The 15,087-nt window shown below is 45.4% G+C and overlaps 1 protein-coding gene across 2 annotated transcripts in view; it reads right to left on the bottom strand.

Moving 5' to 3' along the window:
- The window catches only part of LOC135387774 (voltage-dependent calcium channel subunit alpha-2/delta-1-like), an 84,522-nt gene extending 69,954 nt beyond the window's left edge, over window positions 1-14,568 (bottom strand). The window contains exons 1-2 of one of the 2 annotated variants that reach the window (XM_064616891.1): window positions 14,476-14,568; window positions 8,547-8,588 (exon numbers count right to left, since the gene is read on the bottom strand). In XM_064616891.1, the coding sequence (XP_064472961.1) occupies window positions 8,547-8,588; window positions 14,476-14,567 (134 nt within the window). In that variant the 5' untranslated portion in view covers window position 14,568. The remainder of the gene's footprint in view (window positions 1-8,546; window positions 8,589-14,475) is intronic. The other variant, XM_064616892.1, reaches the window with a different exon arrangement.
- Between the last annotated feature and the right edge of the window lie 519 nt (window positions 14,569-15,087).

Raw genomic sequence — 15,087 nt, 5'->3', positions numbered from 1 at the left:
ATTTCGCAGGCATAAACGTGCCATCGTGCGCCACCGGAAGTTGGCCAGTTTATTAGGTTTATCTCCACACACACTTTATATTGGCTGCCGCTAAGAGGTTCGGTATTCGGGTAATGTTGATTCCACGATAGGCAAGACAACCTTGCCTATCACGGAGCCTGCATCTACGCCATTCTCTCTTTGCAGTCTTCCTTTCAAAAACATCTGCTTCCAGCGTTTTGTATGACTGTGTTACGCAAGTCGCTTATTCTATAACGCTTGCCTGTGGCGTTTGCTATGTGGGTCAAACGGGACGACATACTAATAAAGTAGGTCTTGGTCTAACCGTGGGTTAGACCACGTGGGTGACCCAATTTTGTTTATATGAGATATAACCAAACACTCGACTCTTAGAACATAGAAGAAACGCAGTTTCCCTTTCTGATCGTAGCGATCCGGAATTGAAGGAAATTGTTACGAGATGGCATTCATGTACCTTCTGCTCCTCCTAATGGACAGACTCCCTTTTAATAGACGGTCTACTATAGCGCCGCAGCTCGCGCTGAGTGGTTAGCGATGTCACGTCGAGACTGGGAGGTACCCTGGTTCGAATCCCGGCTTGCAAAACCCAGGGAAAACCTCAGGTTTTTCCTTGCTTTTCAGGCATATGTCGGCCCAGTTCCCTTAGAAGGGGAGAGAATTAAGGTTACTGTAAACTGTTAGTCGTGACGCTGACCAAAGTCATGAACCTTAGACATAAAACAATGTTCCAATGCACTTGTAGCGTCAGCGTCATTGTCATCTGACGCGTGCTGCAATAAACGTTGTTCTATGGTGAACTAGAAGGCCCTGGCCAATCTCCTTCCTGAGGAGAAGAAGGACCACCATACAAGTTCACTATTGTTGCTTCTTCACTTCTCTTGGGCGATCCCCGTCTTCTCGCCTTGACCCTTCTGACATTCCGGAGCCAGTCCCGTTCCTCCAACTGCAGCCCAATCAATCCCAACTGCATGGTCCACAGCCATCTTCTACAATTTTGCCGTTCGACTGTCTCCATGGCCGGCATGGTTCACGCAAGTAGAGTGCCCTTGCTAATGTCACACGATACCGGCATGTCGTCTGCGCCCTTCCGCAAGATGTCATTGTTGACTTGGCCGACTTGCCAGCAGCCCCTCAAGGCTTAGGATGCATTGAAGACCGCAATCATAGCGTACCACGACTTCCGAGCGACGCCGTCTGCAGCAGCTCCTAACCATAGAAGAGCTTGGCGAAAGGAGGCCGTCTCAGCTGCAAATGCAAGCTCTCTTCAGCGATCGCGCGCCGGCATTCGATACAGCAGCCTGAAGGAATTATCCTCAAATATCCAGATGATCGGCTTCCAAACTGCCTTTACCGAAGCTGGCGTCGCACGCTGACGAAATTATGCAAGTGGAAACACCGGCCATCTGCGTCGTTCTTGCGTCTAGGACGTCCAGGGCGCTACCATTCCCTCGTCTTCAACTACTGCGGCTAACGATAGGGTTGAACTACGTGAAGGACTCACCATACTTTCTAAGTTTGTTGATGCTACCCTGACTCCGAACTCAAGCCGTTCATGGGGGTCGACGCCGGAACGGAAGTCGCTCGTCCCGCAGCAGTAGCGGTAGATAGCCTGCTCCTGGTCCTGCAAGCCAAGGTATCACGCCGATTTGGTGCTGCTGCCAAGAAATGCAGACGACCCTGCGGTTGGACGGGAAACGGCTCCAGGGATCACTAGCGGCGAGCGTTCCCCCACCCCCAGCCGCTTATTTTTCGTTGCAAGCCGCGGCCAAAGTTTTTGGTGGACATACCCCCAGGTCAGCGTTCTCCCTACTTTTCGTGTTAACCGCTTACGTCCACCACTGGTATTACTAGGCCGCCCTTGACAACTCTTCTATACCCATATACGCCGAACGCTGTTACGCTCAACCTCGGCAAACGACGCTCTTTCCCGTGGGTCTTCTTGGAGGTCTCACACCCCTTCTTGGGAGCTGATTTCCTACTCAAATATTCCCCCTCTGTCGACGTGCACCGTCAGCGTCTTTCCGATCAGGCCATTCACCTTGCCGTATCTAGCATTGCCGCCACAGAGTCTCCGGCATTTGCAAGAACAATCCTTACCCCTTTTCAGCCGAAATTCGCCGACATATCATGAAGGATTTCCGTGTGACTGGACGCTACCTGTCAGCCATTGTGACCAACACTTCAGCCTCACCCGTGGGTCCCATGTACATCGTCGTCCACGACGTCGGGCCCCGGAAAGGGTGGCCATTGCCCGCAAGGAATTCCAGCACACCTCGCCCCTCCGACTGGTCATCAGCTCTCCTCATGTCCCCTACGAAGACCGGCGACTGAAAACCATGTAGGGGCTATCGGGTACTAAACCTCGTTACCATTCCCAACCGATTCAAGCTTTCGCTGTTAACCTCGCCTCTTCAGCAAAATTGATCTGACAAAGGTCTACCATTAGATTGCCGTGGCACCAGAAGACGTCCACGAAACAACTATTAGCACAACATTTGATTGGTTGCGCAACGCTACACAGACGTTCTTGAGGTTTATAGATTGTGCTGCGCGGACTTCCGTTCGTCTTGGGTTATGTCGACGACATCCTGATCCCCAGCTCGTCCGAAGCAGATCACGCTCTCAATCTCCGCACAGTCTTACCGCGTCTGGCCGACCACGGCATCATCATCAACCCGGAAAAATGCGAGCTTGGCGTCTCCTCCTTAGACTTGCATCGCGTCAGCGCTGACGGCATTCCACCCCTCCCATCCGTGATGAAAGCAATCGAGGACTTCCCTCTCCCTCGGACAGTCCGCCAGCTTCGCCGTATCAATTTTTACTGCCGCTTTATTTCAAACAGCGCTGTGGTGTTGAGACCCTTGGAAAATCTGTTTAAGCGTCTCCCTTTGCATGGAAAGAGGCCACCACTGAAGCCTTTGTGCGAGCTAAACGCTCTGTAGCGTTTCTCATGACCTAGACCTGACGCGCACATGACGGGCTTCTTTTTCAGACTCCTCCCAATGGCCAGACTCCGTTTTAATATACGGCTCTGCTCTCATGGCAACACTGGTTGACTCAATATGGCGCTCCCCTCGCCCGTACGTAGACCTGTGGCTCTTTGACCAGCGGCGGCGACGCATATGCTAAGGTATGCCATACGGCCATACCAGCAAACGGTAATATGGCATCTATGCAGCAATCGTCTGCTTATATGCGAGGAACCACCAAGCGCATAAACGCGTGTAGTTTGCTATTCCGTAAAAGCACAACTGTCGGACATCTTTTGAAATAAGGCTGAGCAGGCAAGCGAGCTGGTGAAGCTTCGACGATGGTGGCATACCTTGAGCTTGAGGGAACGAGAGGACACACGAACAACTCCCGTTCCCTCAAGCTCAAGGTATGCCACCATCGTCGGACATCTTTTCTTTTTCGTCTCTACGTCTGCTCTTTTGACACACACAACAGAAACCTTCATCTAAATTAAGTTACTGGATTACATTAGAGTGCAGAGCTCTCCAACTGGATTAAGCAGAATTAAGCCCATCGGAGCGCCGGGTTGGCGGCGGCGCACAGGTCTAACCGTACGTCCCAGTTTCGGAAGTTTCTTTCTAGCATACTCCTTAAGATTTCTATGGGGGGATGTAGCGCCATTGTCATTACAGAGAGCCTTATGATCGCTAAGTGCCCAAACGTGCACCCCCTTTAATCCCCGGTATGCGTGAAGGATTGTAGCGGGGACAATTATGAGTTGAAGGCATATGATGGTGAGGGACAGGAAGACATGTGGGGGTTGTCAGTCCTGCCATGATTTCAAGTCATTCGAGGAGTGTATAAAAAGTAATGAGACTGATGCTATACAAATCTTTATTGACAACTGGTCTGTCACGATCATCTAGATCGACTTCTGAGGTGGAATTTGAGTTTCAGGAAAGGTCGTGACTCTGACCTTGCGAGTATGGAGGCTGCGGTCAAGAAGTCGGTCACCACCGAGAGCGCCGTCATGATGACGTCATCAAGCATGTATGAAGAGTGGCCAAAATGTCAGTTCTGGAGCCACACTCTCATTATATTTTTGAAGGTCACGAGTGGATCGTGAGGGTGACAGTTTGATAAAGGGTGAACTACGTCAAGTGAAGCTCACAAGAGACACCTAAATACTCTAACCGAAAAGGAACTGATCTTCCTCAGAACCGGTGCGCCCAGAAAGTGTGCTCTCAGGGGGTTTCTGCATATTTGCTCATTATCTTCAATAAACTTAGTTGCAAGTTAGCGCCCGTCCTCTGTCCGTGTATCTTGCGCTCTCAGTTCAGATACTCCACTGGATTCGGACGGCAAAGACACGCTCTACTGAGCAATACAAATTCCAAAGTTACATGATCGTCCACATGCTGTTGGCCATTCATTGAAATGTTAAACCATGTCATATCATTTTACGAACCAACACATTTTGTTCTATTTAGTATACTGCGCAATGATGTAGCAGTAATTTGCATGAAAAGCCAAGGGGGATATTGATCCGCCTTTTGTTTTTGCACATATGGCTGAGCCCCGAACCGTGTTTGTTGTAGTAAAATACCAAAAACAAGAACCCCCAGAACCACAGGCCGGATGTTTACGTACTATTTTCATCGCTTACCCATCGCGGAGATCCACGGGACATTTCTAGAGAGGCCGTCCGACCTCTATCTGCGAAACCTCTATCTTCGAGCAAGCGTGACAATCTCCTGCAGAACTACTGTCAACATTCAAACTTGATCTCTGTACCCATGTAACGGAGTGTAACACACTAAACAGGAGTCCCTCCTTTTTAGTGTGTTTTTTCCCCAGTCTCAGGGTTCGTTCTTTAGGTCGCTTGCTAACATGCGAGGCTGGCATGGGTACAACGCAATGTTAGCGAAACAGAAGGGACGACTGGAACCGGAAGCAGAAAACACATGACGCGGGAGTTCCGGCGAAATCTGCCAATTTTGACGGTACAGTCGGCGTTCGCTCCGTTGTGACGACCCGACTGTCATTCGAAGACTGTGCTCCAATTTGCCAATGGGAGTGCGCCATTGGAATTGAATATTAGTGAGGATGTCTTATGTGAAACTTGACGGGGGGCTATTCGATGTCGATCGCGCCATCTATTCATATTTCATGACAGGATTTCCGAAAGATAGGATGTCTCCCATTGTGCTATGTCGCTTTTGCCCCTAATTAATTAATCGACGAATTTTAGGTCATCACACTCTTCGAGAGGATCATCTACGATGCTCTCGTAGCTTTGTCTTATTAATAATCTGTAACTGACAAAACAGCGTCCTGTATAAACAATAATTGTTTTTCGTAACAAGGTTAAAGTTGCTTCCCGGTGACAGCCGTATGAGCTGTGTGCGAATCACCCGCGGAAGCAGCAGCTTGAAAATGAAGCTCCTTTTGCGATATTCCTCTCAAATACTTGTTATCTTTGTTGGCTATTGTGCGACGACCAACATGAGAGTAGATAACCTGTAGCCATGCAGAGAAATGAAGGGAAATTCACATTGTTACGGGCGGGGTCGAGAGCGAGCGTTGCGCGCCAAAACGAACGCTATGCGGACGAGAGTTATTCGCTGGCAGGAGAATATCTGACTTGTATCAGAATCACGTATGAACCACACATCCAACAGAGGGGCTATTTAAAAAACTGCGAGTCGTTTATACGACGTGAGGGCACGAATCTAATCTGGAATAACCTCACTAAAGAGCGACACAAACGATTTGTGGAACGGCCCCAACCTCGAATATAATTCTTCCTCTTTCAAGTAGCGCCTAACTCCTGATGGGAAAGCCGATGAAACCACCCCAGACGTCATCCGCCAACACGGGGAACGTACCAGAAGTCAAACCAAGAGATCTTGCCGCTATTTTGCGGGACATTTTCCTCAAATTCATTGCGTGGTGACGTTACACAGCACAGCGAGAATGTTGCAAATGTAGTGAATTTTCGTTTGAGAGTACGCTATTTAATGAGTGAGCCACTCGTAGAACGATTCACAACACTACAAGGGGCGATCCCCACCACATATTCATGCCCGGGTCCCCAAAATTCTGAATGACAAAAAGTAGCAAATGCTTTGTTTTCGTCATGTTTGATGGAAAGGGTTTATGGCATTTTATTCGCGTGCTGCATTGAGATAACACTTTGGCGGCTGACATCCATGGGAATTTCACAACCAGCGTAACCCCCGGTCACTACTCACGTAATACGCGCCACACGTCCAAGAATTTCTGTCTGTAACATACATTGTATAGTAAGGTTAGTACGACGAGGTAAGGGGCCTTCCCCGGTACAATCAACGACATTCACTGCAAAGCCATTGTCAGTTCATGAATAAAAGCACTTGAAAACAGTAATCACTTTTATGGGTTATTTGCATATATGAACATGTCACGAAACTTTTTTTTTTCGGGAGAAGGTGTATTTGCTGCTCAGTCGGTTGAAACTTGTTGTGTTTTACAGCATCTGGAGCCCGTAATTTGTTCGGTATCTAGGAACGGCACAGCTTCCAGCCACGTGGAACCAAGTGAAATGTTCTGGTACGGTTTTGCAAACCTCGTCAGTGTTACCTTGTTTCTACGAATTTCGAATTTAACGGAAAGTGGTAGAATATACTCGTATAGAGAAGAAAAGTTTATAACGTGTAACCTAAGGAATAGATGAGATGTACGCGCATCATATGGTACGAGCTCGTCAAGCGTTTTGTAAGGTTCTTTGTAGACTATTTGTTCCAGTTCCCCATACCAGGTGACAATAGCGCAGTTGTGGCTTTTGCCAAATCGGCAAAACGATACCAAGTTTAGTTCGTAGATAATTATGTATGGTGATCCCGTACCATGTATCACGCCGAGGTCTTTGACCTTTGAGGTAAAACTAATTTCTGGGTTATTTAGTCGCGAGGCATTCAAAGTTATCATTTGGCTTGAAACAATACGTGTCTTCTCGGCTCTCAGGAGAGGATGGTTATCGGATGAGCATTTTGAAATGCAGCTACAACTGTGTGCAAATAAAGCATATGTCTAATTTGTATACGCACATTTTGACACTTCTGTGGCTGTTTATTTTTTGAGTACCTTAAATACTTTTAATAGTATTTACTACTCTGCTCTAAATATTTTCATATCCAACTATCTTTACTGTATTTTAAATACATTTTGCGCTCAGTATTTAGTAACGTATTTTATATACTTTTTTGTGGAATCTTCTACATGTCTGCTCGTGCCATGCTGGATGCTTTTCGCATACCTTCCGGTTACATACCTTCCGGTTGCTAAGATAATTTCTTATTAAATCGAGTGTAATTCCACAGCAAAGCAATTTCTCTATTAAAGATCACAGGGTTAATTCGATCGAATGCATTTGAAAAATTGTGTGTGTGTGTGCTTTTTCCCCCTCAGTGTTGCTCAATATGATTCCTGTCTGACGCACCAACATTCGTATTTCAAATTTCAAATTCAAATTTTCGGTTCGTAAGCGTACTTGCTGCATGTACTCTATTATCTCGTATTCGGTCGTTTTATCGCTAAACAACATGGTCCTCAACTGAATTCCTTCTTTCTTTTGCTGTCGATTAGCAACGAGTTTGTCATGCTGTGGTACAAAAAATCTGATTTAAACCATAAATCCTCAGAAATCCCAGAAATCAGAATCGAAAAAATTACAGGATAGCGGCTTCGACTCGGTTATCACTTGGATTATCTTCCCGCGATCGTCGTTGGCCAGTTTTGGTTCGGTACTACGATGCTGGAACAAATCGAGCCAATTAAACCGAGGCTAACATATCTTCGTGCTAGTCACTTCCAGAGAAAATATTATTTGCGATACAGCTTTATTTCAAACATGATGAGGCAACGGACCATGTCTCCATCGCATTGTCTCATCATGTTTGAATGCACCAACAAACGCATTCTATGTTTTCAGATATGCGTACTTCTTTGCTACACATATTACTGGAATGCGTTTTTCCTTTCTTCAAGGCTCTGTAAGTGCATAAATATTGGTATTAGTGACAGTCTGCCATCTAGTAAGGACGGCCCACATGCTAAAAGGCCCTCCTGTTTTCAAGTTATTATTATTATTATAAAAACCGTCGACAAAGAAAAGAAAATGGTCCGTCTATCGAAGAGACGAAGCAACGAAAAGTGAATCCAAGGTAGAATTATTCGGCATCAATGAGAAATGAAATCTCATTTCCCTCAACTGTGGAATATAATCGTACCTATGATGAATCCACCGTAACGCTAAGTAATAAACCTGGATGATTCTCCCAGAAGAATACAAGAATATGCACCGTTGGAGAATCTTGGTTTTGCGGGACACCTTTGGCTGCATAAATTCATAAATGTTATGGAGAAACTTGACGTCAAATCCTGAAATATTTCTTCTTGGTCATTTATTGAATAAAAGTTGCCACTAATTAGCCTTTGGATAGCAAGTGCCCTACGTCTCTCTACAGGCCAGCCTATAAAAAGCGCACTAATCGTGCTCGGTGCAAAAGCGCTAAACTACGTGGTCTTTTTACCTCGGCTTCCGTCCTTCACTCGATTCTCCTGCAGAGCTGGGCCTAGGGCGAGAGTACAAACTTTAGACACATGACACATGCGAAATTTGTCTTCATTGCCGTGAAAGTAAAACCAACTGAACATGCATTTTGAAAATATTTCCTTCCTTTCTTTGGTAATCGAGGTAATTTCAACGCCGTCTGGGAAAGATGATCTTTTCTCGTATTGGACGCTTGTTGATAGACCGTTGTCCAAAGAAACCATCTGGACGCATCTATGCCGGCGAACGACACACTTGCAGGCGCGTTGGTCGATACGAGAGATCGATCGGCCTGCAATACCTGCTCTCTTTCTAGGGTTCAACCAAAATATCCGTCCCGGGAACAAATTATATTTGGAGCTCTACGTCATATGTAACACCCCTATTGTGTGGAGAATAAATTCTACTTGGTTAAATTCCTTCTTTGGTTGCGATGCCACTACTAATGATTCTGTCAGCATCATCTCGAAATATTTCTTGCAGACGAAAAGAAACCCATCCCACACACACAGTTTGTCTCTGCCGGGGATTTTCCGTTGCTTTTAGACAACCATTTTAGAATTTCTTGCACATGCACTATTTCGGGCTAGTGTTGGGTGATTTTTTCCAAATAACCTCGGGACGGGACTGTGTGCGGTTTGTGCCCTGTTTCTACATGCCACTAGTCGTAGCTTGCGTCGCTTTTTATAGAAAAATTGCACTTTTCTATTAACGCCGCAAATAAGAGGTTTATTTTTATGCGCGTGTGTACTTGGGACAAAGGACGAAACCAAGCCTCGACTTAGAAAAGTGAATCACTCAAGTATCAAAAGCTGACAAGTGAATGCTTCATGTTGAAAAAAGGGACCGACTTTCAAACCGATCGTTTATGTGCCATGTGAGTGGTACACGCTATGTTGAAGATGTTAGTGGAGGAGGCGTATTTTGCCGCACCTCCATGTCCATGGCCACGTGTCCAACATGGCCAGTTCATGTTCGGCACGCAACAAGTAAAATCACACGTTGGGTAAATCGCTTTTTTTTCTATCGCTGTCTTTTTGCTGTTGTTCACGAGTACAGTCGATCCCCTTGGCAGCAAGAGTCTGCAAGAAAGGAGAGCACGAAGCTCGCACACATCAACTCACTTCACCTCACCATGGGTTCTTCAGGCGCCTCCTGTGCATGCCAATGTCCCTGACATGGCTTGGAATAACTCAGTTACTACAATTGTTTTTCGGCAGTTCAGTCTGGCTTATTTCATCGTGCATAAGGGAGAATTAAAATCTTTACCGACGTTTAATCGACTCAGATCGGCTCTGCCTGTGCACATATGGAATCCCTGAGTTGTCCATTGAAACAAGCACAAGACTATCGTTGCCGACGAGCTATATTCCATTCTTATGGCGCTTTCTTTCATTCATGGTGTACCGTCAGTCCCTGATATACAGTGACTCCAAAACCGCCCTGAAAGCTCTGCACTGTACCATGAGATCTCGCGCTCCACTGGTGTCCGCTAAGATAAATTTGCAGTGGGAATTAAGCTGCCGACTTAGTTGCGAGACGTCACACTCACAAGACGTCTGTGCAGTGAACACTGGCGAAGAAGTGCCCCGTTTTTATATGCCTTCAACGCTTCATCGACCCATCACATCGCTCACGTACAGGCCACGCCTCAGCGTGCCATACACTATTGTTTAAGCTCGGCAAGGTTTCTTCCCCCAATTGCGTTCTGTATGGACTCCAAGCCTGCCCGAGTACAGTGGGATAATCGTCCATACTCCACCGAAAAGGTTCCTTGAGTGCTAACCATGCCTGCCATTCGACGGACGCTTTTTGTTTGTTTGTCCATCCAGCTATTCGCTCTTAGTTTTTCTTCCTTTCCCTTCATTTGTTTTACATATAATGAGGCAGGCTAAATAACGCGTCCTTGAGTAGCCAGTCCCGAGTTGTTTGGGACTCCATTTTTTTTAGTTACCAATCAATCAATCATAGACATACTACTGAGCAAGGAGGGGGAGGTCAGCTCCACACGACTGTTTGCCTCCTCAAGCCATCTCCTCTGAACTACAACTTTTGTCTGTTGCACCTAAAGAGAAAGATTATGTGCGTACACATGAATGTCATCTTGCTCGGCATATCAGTTAGCTTAGATACGTCTCATTAGTAAACAATTGTGAGACTCGTATATTCTTGATACCTGTTCGTCCTTGTCCTCAAGCTCGAGGAAATGCCGTTTTAATACACATTTAAATACACTTTGAGGTTTCAGTGGAACAAAAACAATGTCTTCAAAAGCAACTCTGTGACAGGAAAGAACAACCTATGTACCGCCCCCAAAATTATTTTTCATACTAGTTCGAGTCATTACCCTGGGGTAAACGACACGGACGGGAAGAGTCTTCATCGACTACTGTACACCAGCTACCTTGCGCCATGCTATTCCGTTTATTTCTTTATCTATTTATTTTCATCTTCCAGCGAAACCTCGCTAAAACTCAAAATTTCTGCCCTCTTCAGCTAGTGCTGTACTATGAAATGATCGCTGCAGTCAACTTTGTTGTGAAAGCCCACTGGAAACAATCTTCTTCTAACAGAAATACAGACGTGTGTATGCCCTTAAAAATATCTGGCGATAAAGTTTACAAGTTAGACGCTCTTTATTGATATAATGTTTGGCGGGCCCAAATAGCTTCCAACAAAATACGTTTCGGAGGACAGTGGCGGTTTCGAAGCTCAAGTCAGGGAAACAAATAATATACTGGATTCGTATAACCATGCAGTTTGAATGAAGAATAAGCGGAAACAATCTTTAAATGCTTTTGATGGGCAAAAGAAACTTTCTCCGGGTTATCTGATAGAAAACTGAGCTTAAATGTCACGCACTTTACTCCACAAAAGCAATGAAGCGTTTCACTCGTATTTTTCTTTTCTCTCTCTCTTTTTTTTTTGTGTGTGTGTGACCTTCTTTTCGTAACGAACGTTGCCATCTTATCATAAAATTGCACAAAAGATACAAATTACCATAAATTGGAGAAAATCCGGCGAAAGTAGATTGGAAGCCGCTGTGGGTATCGGCGACCTGAGTCTGACGCAGCCTTTCAGGATAACGTATGAAAGCAGCAAAAACACGCTTATTGAACGAAGGTCGTCTTGACTCTCGAAGAAGGTGTCCTCGAAACGAGCAATGTCCAAAGCACGTCTGAATAAATGAACACCGGAGTTGTCGTTCTAAATTATTCCATCTCACACGCCAAGTAATCTTTATGAATAAAGAATGCGGCGGCAATTCTTCCTTTCTATTGGTTTCAACCATTCCAACAACTTTGTTGTCGTTATTTGGCCTCGAAGCCACGAATGTCCCTGGGCTATTCTGTTCAGACGGGAACCGGTCAAACGAAGAAAGTAGGACGTCCCATATCGTGGACATTCTTTGGACCGTAATCGGAGAAGCCTAAGATACTCCCCTCCCCATTGAGATAAAATTTCCCCCATTTGCAACATTTTTTCGCCAAACACCTAAACCCAGCCACGACAAGAACGAATGCTTTCAGCGTCAGACTATTAAAAAAAAAGAAAAGAAGAAGAACCATTATTCTATCATCAACCGAGCAATAAAACTAGTTGGCTATCATCGACGAAAATCTTCTTTCGATCTGGCCCCGATAGATCCATAACAAGCTCCTAATCTTGGAGGGAGGGTCCGTAATCCCTATTTTCCTTCCGAAAGATTGCTCCACATAAAACCGCCATTTTGGATTCCTTTGCTTGTGGTTTAATTGCCCGCATTTATTTTGTTGCCATTACTTTCTTATTCTGTGACGACATCACGGCGGTCCAAAAGATATTCAAGTCGGCTCTTTTTCGCCTCAATGGACAGCCGCTTTGCAAACTATTTTCTCGTGTCCAGATATCCTCCAACTAGACGTCCTTCCCACCTGTAGTTCGCTGCTACTATGATGAGGAGTGAAGGGATTCAATTTTATATTCACGTGAGATTTCGCGTCATGACGTCATAGAGCCGGGCAAACGAATTAATAGGAACCCACCATGCTTCGGTGAAAAAAAATCCTACTTAGTAACGGCATATTTTTCCCAAACATTAAGGTGTTTTTCTAAACACATGACCAAAAGATCGGCTTAGATGAAATCCCGTATTTCTAGAGGCCTGGTTTGACATCTATAGTCACTCTAGGTTTGAAAAGTCCTAATTTTCAATAAATTCCCTCCAGTAAGAAACGAATCGTGTCCTGAGAAAGTAGCCACACTAGAATACATGCGAATAACCATTGGTCAATGAGTAAAATCTTGGGGTCGAGTTCCACCGATGACCTGTCGACATGATCCACGCGAAGCTTGACCAGAAAACGAATGGTAACCAGACTTGTTCGTGTTGCGAGGGACCATGAGAGCGCACGGAGTTTAATTTCACCCAACCCTGGGATCGAGTGCTTGACGTTATCGAGGGATTGAGGAATGAACGCATTGTGCATTAGATGTGTCGCTCCCACATCTAGATGTACAGAGCCCTGGTTTAAGGAAGCCTGGTGGTGGGTGTAGCCTTGTTCGGATTATAAATTTCAGTTTAGTGCCATCGACTTTTTTACGTTCCCCAGCACTGGGTTTTAAAGCTTTTATCGTGGAATATAGCGCCAAGAAGTAATCACAAAGTACCCAGCAAGTAGCCGCCATTGTCCGAATTTCCACACCACGACAGTGAGATAGCCATATCTGGCAACACTATTCATTGGTCGCATCTTCTCGTCACTGTTGTGTTGACTCGTTAGTGACGCCTCTTTGATTTGTCGTCGTCGAACAAGAGTGGTTTTACCGATGAACGGAGTGTCCTTGCTGACGAAAAAAGAAAAAATCGCTTCATAGATGTCACATAACCATGTCTTTCTTATGTCGTCATATCATGAGTGGACCTCAAACAGTGGACAATGTTTGAAATAAGGGTGAGCAGGCAAGCGAGCTGGTGAAGGTTCGACGAAGGCATACCTTGAGCTTGAGGGAACGATAACACACGAAGAAGTAGACAAGACGAGGCTCTACTTCTTCGTGTGTTATCGTTCCCTCAAGCTCAAGGTATGCCTTCGTCGACATATGTTTCTTTCGCGACCTCTCACAGACACTATGGGATTTCAACTCGAAATCACAATTAACTGCACAATTAACGATACATCACACACGTTTATTGACACGTGATGACAATGAAACTAGAAATGGTAAAACAATTTCAAGCACGTACTATACTGATCCAAGAAAATGAGCCATCGCTCAAGAACTAGAAATGCATCGAAACAACGTTTCATCCTGAATGCCTTGTCCTCAAGCTCAAGGAAATGCTAACATCAATTGCGCACTTTGTTCATAGGTATTTCGCATTACTGCAAATGGTCGTCAATTGACCACTTACTTTCGGGTGACGAAAAAGAGCTGTACTGACAACCGGATAAATATAGGGTACGATACCCGATTAGATTATTCGCTTTTCGTTGGGATCCCACCTTTGCATATACTAGAGTGTAGTAACAGTGACCATGAGTTGTATCAACAATATTTCTTTCAGTTCCGAACACTCGTTTACACCCCGAACGATAAATTCTTCGTAAGAACGTGGCCAGTTTTTGATCGTAGATGATCATGGCGGGGACGATACACAACCGCCTTCTAACAAACCCGTATTTCCACGTACCTTACCTAATGTGTCCCTGTAATGCGGGAAAATGACCGCCATTGTAGAAAGTGGTTTATCGTCTTTCATTATCGGCCTGTACTGGACATGTTCGTCATGGAAGCCATTAATAAGCATAGATAGTCGAGGTTTCGTCGGACCTTCCCATATTGCGGCAGACGTTTAAATCGCAAATCCACACTGGACAAAGGAGGTGCTTTTAACAGTTGTTGTAGAAAGTAGGGGGATTACTTACAGTTCCTTTCGAGGAAAATCCAACTCTGCAATCACTGTGGCGAGCACTAGGATAATACGAAAAGCGAGCGGTGCTCCGCCGTGGTTCGCCATATCGCCATACCACGGGAATAGTCTCGGACCCCGGCTCCCTAGCCCGGGCGCCCGGTTAGAAAGTCAATTTTCTTGTTCCAGTTCGCGACGAGAGATGGCGTTACACGACGGCCAGTTTGGATTTCTTGTCGATATGTGTATATTTTAGTACCAGTTTCGAGGTCCCTCTTGGTGCACCGATCCGCCATCCATGAGCACGCTGGCATCTCCACTGCCTTTCTTTTCTTTTTTTTTTTTTTTGCATTTTCGACGCATGAAGGTTTGTACTTTGTGAGGTACATCTGAACGCGTCATTTTCTCTCTGGCTGTCTGTGACTGATTATGCTGTCTGTCAGTGCTTTTTCCAGACCCCATACACCCCCACCCCCAATTCTGTCAGATACCCCCTAAAATTTGGTAAGATTATGCAATATTTAGCAAAATGGAATAAAAACACCCCCGCTCAACATACTCCCATAGACGAAATTTGTGATGATTTCTTATCCAATTAGAGCTGCTGGTTTCGTGGTTTTCTCTATGG

Source organism: Ornithodoros turicata, chromosome 3 (assembly GCF_037126465.1).
Source record: "Ornithodoros turicata isolate Travis chromosome 3, ASM3712646v1, whole genome shotgun sequence".
Taxonomy (NCBI): Eukaryota; Metazoa; Arthropoda; class Arachnida; order Ixodida; family Argasidae; genus Ornithodoros; species Ornithodoros turicata.
Note: the sequence above shows the minus strand (reverse complement) of the source record. Positions and strands in the feature narration are given on the sequence as shown.